Below are 7,441 nucleotides of genomic sequence, written 5' to 3' on the forward strand. Positions count from 1 at the left end.
GTGGTGGTGATTTGGTGAAGAAGTGGTGGCCAATAGTGGTAGTGTGATGGGAAAAAAATGATGGTAGTTGAAAGAGGAGGAAAAGAGAGAAAAAGGCTGATGGAAGAAGAATAAAAATAAAAATAAAAGTTTAGGGGTGTCTAGGTGCATGGTAGTCCAATGTATGGTAAGGGGGAGAAAAATGGCAATAGGGGAGAAAAATGGCAATAGGGGGGACAAAGGCACAAAATATGGGTCATGGGAGTGAAAAAGGGGCTATGCATGACAAGTTGACTGAAAAAAAAGGAAAGGAATCCATGCCTGTAAGGCAAGTGAGGTGGATGGCTAAGGGGGTTTGACCATCAATTTTGATGACAAAAATTAAAAAAATATATGTGGATCTTGGAATTTAATTAAGCCTTTCACCACTTGACCACTTACTAGCTTATTTAATAATTGACGAAATAATAAATAAAAATATGGGGTGTGACAAGTGTCGTGTTACTAACTAATGTCATGACACTAATCTTTTGATGTCGCGACACCAAGGAAAGATTACTTTAATTACATGTCCAATGTCGCGACATTGAGGACAGATTACCCAAAACATGTCTAAAACATCAAAAACCAAGTCTAAACTATAATCAATCATTTCATATCACTTCTAAACATTACAAAACATAAGTCTTAATCAAAACACCATATAACTCAACATATAACTCAATCAAGATTTAACTAAGTTGGTAAGGTTAACAAAATGATCAAGATTGTTTAATTATTTTCATTTGAAATCTTGTCTATATGCTTTGCATTAATCTATGTACATGCCATAAGCTATAACCAAAGTATCAAAATCATACCCTCTTCCAAGCTTTGAGATGTGATGAGTTGAGATAATATTTTCACTTTAGATATTCAACTCAAGTCTTTACCTACGCATTGAAAATCAACATGTTAAGCTTATAAAAGTGATACGAGTCTCAAGGCCCAATTTTAGGCCCATGGATGTGATGGACTTACACTACCTCAAGGCCTAACAACAAGGCCAAAGGTTAAGCAAATCAAACCAAGATTCAATCAAAGTGAGTATGTGAGATTGAATCTTTTTTAGGAAACGAGAAATGATACATGCACGAAATGGGTGAAATGTATTCAACCAAGCTGTCAAATTTCAAGATGAAAAAATTAGTCAACTTGCAACAAATTTTTGGATGGAATCTAGGCATTTAAGAATTAAGATGTTTTCATAGAGTTTGAAGATCTATCTCTTAGCTTCAAAACACACTTCGAATCACTCAATTTTGAGTTTTGGAACTCAAGTTATGACCATTTTAGTGAAAAATGTGCAAGTAGAATTTCTAGACGAGATTATTATGGAATTAAGAGTTTTGGGCTTTTAATTCGAGTTTAAATCATATTAGGTTCGGGTTTTAAGCTTAATTTTTATTATATATGAGATAAATATTGTATTTATCAGTTATTATTATTTTATTATTTTTATTCAAGTTTTTAATAATTATTAAGTATTTTAAGTTATTTAGAAGTTTTATGTCAACAAGAATTCTTGTCTAGGTTAATTAGAGTTCTAGTATACTTAAGAGTTTTATTTAGATTTATTTAGCTAGTCTATATATAAGCCTTTACATTTTACACAATTCAATTAATTTATTATTATTCAACTTCTCTTTTGAGTTAATATATTTTCTTTAAGTTTCTCTTTTCAAGAATTTTTCTTGAGTTTTCTTTTAGAAAAGTTTTAAAAATCTTTTCGGATTGTGGGAATCATCTTCAAACTTCTTTTTTTGCCAAGTTTTCTTTATTGAAGAAGAAATTAGAGCCACTTGAAGGGGGTTGTGGATTCTTTTTATTTTCAAGGCTCCTTAGGACTTTTACACACCATGTTCTATTTTTTCCATCTATCTTCTTTATTGTTCTATTTTATTTATCTAGTTACTTATTTTAATTGCTTTCTTTAAATTTTTTTATCTGACTTGGACTCAATTGCATTTCAGGTTGCGTCAAAATCCAAGTTTCTTTTTGAATGTCTAGAGCCTTAAGTCAAATCCGGAACCTAAACAAGCTTACGATCCTATTTGGCACTCGTCTTTGTATCAAAACACTTAGTAAATACATCAAGAATTAAACTCACCATTTAAAACAACCAGCATTAACATTTAAATAGCTGATTAATAATAATATTCAATAAAATTAAAATATAAAGTAACTATAGTGAATTCTTAAATTAATATTCTATAAATCACTTACCAATTCATTGCTATGACACTTACCATTTAAATTGTTATCTCAATTGTAGATTCAATAGAACAAATAGGATATGCGAATTGAACATTGAATTAATTCCACAAATGTGCATACACTATCTTACATCAAAGTGTAAAAATTAATGAACTGCATCGAAATGTCATTGTCACTAGAACCGAAGTGCGAAATCACTGAATTGCATTGAAGTGACATTATCACTAGTGCGCATAAAAATTTCCTAATGACATGCCATTTATATCCTACTAGTTCATATCTTGTCAAAATGGGCATTCATACATTAAATTCACTACATTTACTCAATAATTGAAAATAATTTAAATTTCACACCTATACAATTTCCTCCCTTCTTATTATAATTTCAACATACCAAATCTATTCATTTTGTAATTAAAATCCAATTCATTTTTCACTACTCATTCATCAACTTTTATATATATATATATATATATATATATATATATATATTAAATTAACATATTCAGATGCAAAAATCATATAACCAGTTTAATATGACTTACACTTAAATTAAGTTAGGTAAAATAAAATTCTTGAAGTAGTTACAATCAAGTGTTTGGATGGGCTCTTTCTTCTTTCTGCACTCTTAACTCATCTATTAATTTAAAATCTACACCCAATTCTCCTAACATAGCCACAGACCATACTAATTAATATATATTAATTTTTTTCAGGGTTATCTTAAATTTCATTTAGATTTGGTTAAAATAAATTATGATTAATTTTACTTATGTGAATGATATAGCTGCTACAAGTTATTCTCATTCACAGTACATTGAGAGTATATATATATATATATATATATATATATATATTATGAATTAGTTTGTGATATAATCGTTGAGTTTTTATTTTATTTTACAAGATGTTTTAAAAATTATCATATACATTTTTTAATATTTTATTATATTTTTATAGAATATTTGTCAAAATCGTCATATACATTTTTTAATATTTTATTATATTCTTATAGAATATTTATCAATCTCCTATTTTTATTGATAATATTCATATATAGATATATTCAAAATTATAAATAAAATAAATTTAAATGTTTTAAAAGATATTTTTAAAATTTATTTAAAGATAACATAGTCAAAAAAGAATTTTATTATAAAAATATCAATAATCAAAGCTTCTGCATGAATGAAAGTGAAAAGGCAAATTAAGTAAGGTGAAATGTTTAAAATTAAAGATAAAATGTAAGATATAAATTTTTAAAATTTAAAATTTATATTTATCAAACAATTTAATTATATTCCATAATTAAATTTAAGTGATATATCAAATACTTTTGAAATTTAAATTTTCAATAATTAAATTTTTAGTTTACCAAACAACACATAATTTTAAATTTATTATCACTTTATCAATCCATTGAAAAATTAAATCAATTGAAAATTAATATTTTCAATGATTTAAAATTTTATGATATTTGATAATTAAAAATAAAAATAATCTAATCGAATTTTTCTATACAAAGTAGATAACAAATACTTATTTTTTCGCCACTTATTTTCAGTTTATCATAAAAAAAAACCACATATTTAAATCTATTAAAATTGTTAAATGAGAACTATTAATTTAAAAAAATCATATATACTAAAGAAAATTGACTTAAAACCGTGATTTGAAACCACATTGATTATTGAAACGCATTGTGGTAGAATCAAACGTTTGACCTTCCCTGAAATTGAGTTGAAGAAATGTATGGTATAGTGTAGGTTGGCAAACAAGCACAAAGTAATTAGCTCCACCTGCAACTTAATGGAAGAAATGTGAATAAAGAAAGTGGAAATATCAACTTTGTTGAATTCCCATACCTTCTTTGACTTCATCACCGTTCTCCGGCTAAGGCCTAAATTGCCGTTGCTTCTCCACAATCAGTTCCAGAGTCAGAGCTGTCTATCTCTTTAGTTTATATATGTTTGAACATCCATATCATTTCCCCCATGCTTTACTAGAAATATATATGCACTCCTCCATTAAAGCATATTCAATCCAACAGTGTCTTTGCTAAAAGCAAAGCTCAGAATGTTCCTAAAACCCCATTGTCTCCCACTCTTCATTACATTATTCTCTTTGTCTTTGTCCTCCTGTCTAGGCAGTTACAGAGAGCATCCATTACACCCGAAACCCTATCATCCATATTTTCACACCTTTGGCGTTTCTAACAAACCAAACTACCCTACTCTAAACTCTGCAGACCTGTTCAACAATAACATTGAAATTCGAACGAGTGCTCCCAAAATAGTGAATGTAGATGCTTTTGGAGCTAAAGCTAATGGAAGAGACGATTCTCAGGTGCCCTGTTCATAAGAAAAAAAGGATTATATTACTCCAATTTCTGTTTTTAATATTGTGTTGGTTGACATCTGTTTAGGCATTTAAGAAAGCTTGGAAGTATGCTTGTTCTTCTTCTCAACAAGCCACTCTGGTTGTCCCTAAGAAGAAAGTTTATCATCTTAAGCCAATTGATTTCTCTGGACCCTGCAAATCTGCCATTTCATTGAATGTGAGTATTTGCACATTATGCTGAATTGTTTATTGGAATAAATCAAGTTAATTGTTATTTTATTTAATATGGTAGATCCAGGGAACAATTAAAGCCACTGTGAATCACTCGGATTACGAAAGATATGAAGGACGATGGCTTTACTTTGATAAAGTTCAAAATTTAAGAGTCGAAGGTGGAGGCATTATCAATGGAAATGGCAGAACATGGTGGGAAAACTCCTGCAAAATCAACAAAGCCCTCGTATGACATGAATATCAAATTAGCTTTTTTATCTTTTGGCATTAATAATAAAAAGTAAATAAAGGCTAATTCTATGCTATTCATCTGTTCCATCATTTTGCAGCCCTGCAAGGAAGCGCCAACGGTGAGTTGACACATCCTTTCTCCTTTCTTAGGCTTTTTTTTTTTTTTTGCCTCAACTATATGATTGTATGTATTATGATTTATGACTTGTATTTGCAGGCTGTGACCTTCAATGAATGCAATAACCTCATAGTGGCAAGCCTACTGATAAAAAATGCACAACAAATGCATCTTTCATTTAGAAAATGTGTGAATGTAAAAGCCTTTAATCTTTTGGTGAAGGCACCTGGACACAGCCCCAACACTGATGGAATTCATGTGACTGAAACCCAGAATATTAACATAAACAACTGTGTCATCGGAACAGGTAATCAAACACTAGTTAATCTAAACAATCCGGGACATCTGAATATCCCAATGTCTATGCTATGCTGCTTAATTTATCTAACTACTCCATTCAATGGCATTGAAGGTGATGATTGCATCTCTATAGTTAGCGGCTCCAAAAACGTTCGCGCCACCGGTATAACTTGTGGACCAGGCCATGGAATCAGGTGGGAAATCAACACAAACTTTAACCTAATTAATTCATCCTACTTCCATGAGTAAATTTACCAATAATTTGTTACTGTTTGCAGCATTGGGAGCTTAGGAGCTAGAAAATCTGCAGCTTATGTGTCCAATGTATTAGTGAATAATACAATACTTTCAGGAACCACCAACGGAGTGAGAATAAAGACTTGGCAGGTAACAGCTTTCTTTTAAGTGTGTACCATCTTTGTTGTCATAAATTAAATTGCATTAGTATATGTTATATATGGTTTCAAATTTCAGATGACAGTAGTGATCACTAGGTGTGACTTGTGTTGTTGTTAGGGAGGATCAGGGTATGCCAGAAACATCAGATTCCAAAATATTGTGATGTACAACGTCAGCAATCCCATAATTATTGATCAGAACTATTGTGATCAACAAAAACCATGCCCCAAACAGGTAAAAACCCAGGCTTTCATTATCAGTTGACTCCTTTCTTTCACCTTCGATCAGATTTATATATATTATATAAATGCTGATCAGGTGTCTGCGGTGCGAGTGAGCAATGTGTTTTACAAAAACATACGAGGAACAAGTGCGTCTAGAGTAGCCATGAAGTTTGATTGTAGCAAAAGCTTTCCTTGTCGAGGAATTTTCTTGCAAGATGTAGCTTTAAGACCCCAAGAAGAAGAACAAGAAGATATTGCGAAAGCTTCATGTGCTAATGTTAGATTATCTTATCGAGGGAATGTTTCTCCACCTTGCTCATCTTAATCAAATTCAGGAGCATAATTATGGTTTTGGTTTTGGTTCATCTTACTTTTGTAAATTAACACTATCAAATATATATATATATATATGCAATGTTTTATTACATTTACACCTACATGTTTAACTTACTTTAGTTGATGTTCTTTATGCCTTCTTATTTATTTTATGCAAGTCGAATAAAGATCAATCATGAGTTTGGTGTTGAAACAATGTTCCATTAGAAGTATGCATATATACCAAAAATAATAATAAATAGATAGGGAATATGCATGAAATATAGTACCTTGACTTAGACCGCCCTCGCTAGAACAATTGGCCATTATAGAACATGGCAACATACAACTTCGTATAATTTCTTTAGGTCAACTCCAACAATTCCCTAAGCTGATCTCTTCCACCCTATTATAATACTCATGGGGTAGGGAAATCAATGGCTGGAGCTCATGCCTAACCTCTCTTCCTTTATAAATATCTTCCACCACTTGGGTAGAAAAAGAAGAAATCTAGATTATCCTCACTCTACAAAAACTCTAACCCATTTGTTCTCTTAAAACCTCTAAGTTTAGAGGCTCTCCATGCCCCGTACAGTGCGAACCTCCATAACAAGTCAAACCCAACCTTTGTGTTGTAACAATTGGTGTCATTTTTGAGAACCTAGCAAAAAGTTATGTATCTACCCTCTAAAGGTTATAACCATTAAGAGCAAGAAAGTTAGAGCACTCCCCATAACCCATACTGAAATAGGTTTGAGGAGCGAGGGATTTTCTCATCCTTTTTTATTTGGTCTTTCGATCCAACATAAAGAAAAATATGGGCGTAGTCTTTGAAGAGGAAGATGACTATTGATCGACTGTAAAACAATATTGGAAGTATAAAGCGCAAAACTAGTTTTGTTGGTCTTAACTCCAGGAATACACCTAAGAAGAGACTTGAAGGAGCAAGTAGTCCAGGGAAGAAGAAGAAGAAAATAGGTCCAAGGACCTAAGACAGTCCCTAAGGCAGCAATGCAACATTGATCTAAAAGAACACTTTAACCAC

At 31.2% G+C, this 7,441-nt stretch overlaps 1 protein-coding gene across 1 annotated transcript; it reads left to right on the plus strand.

Moving 5' to 3' along the window:
- Positions 1-4,234: 4,234 nt before the first annotated feature.
- On the plus strand, positions 4,235-6,511 carry LOC108477496 (polygalacturonase-like). The gene is made up of 9 exons (XM_017780046.2): positions 4,235-4,581; positions 4,661-4,792; positions 4,868-5,035; positions 5,139-5,159; positions 5,258-5,465; positions 5,571-5,652; positions 5,737-5,845; positions 5,975-6,091; positions 6,176-6,511. The coding sequence occupies exons 1-9, from the start codon at positions 4,312-4,314 to the stop codon at positions 6,404-6,406; spliced, it is 1,338 nt and encodes a 445-aa protein (XP_017635535.2). The 5' UTR covers positions 4,235-4,311; the 3' UTR covers positions 6,407-6,511.
- The last annotated feature ends 930 nt before the right edge of the window (positions 6,512-7,441 follow it).

Source organism: Gossypium arboreum, chromosome 7, assembly GCF_025698485.1.
Source record: "Gossypium arboreum isolate Shixiya-1 chromosome 7, ASM2569848v2, whole genome shotgun sequence".
Classification (NCBI taxonomy): Eukaryota; Viridiplantae; Streptophyta; class Magnoliopsida; order Malvales; family Malvaceae; genus Gossypium; species Gossypium arboreum.

Coding starts and splice junctions, on each gene's coding strand:
- LOC108477496 (XM_017780046.2), top strand. CDS start 4,312: ATGTTCCTAAAACCCCATTGTCTCCCACTCTTCATTACATTATTCTCT. Junction 4,793..4,867: donor AATCTGCCATTTCATTGAAT/GTGAGTATTTGC, acceptor TTAATATGGTAG/ATCCAGGGAACAATTAAAGC. Junction 5,846..5,974: donor TGAGAATAAAGACTTGGCAG/GTAACAGCTTTC, acceptor TGTTGTTGTTAG/GGAGGATCAGGGTATGCCAG.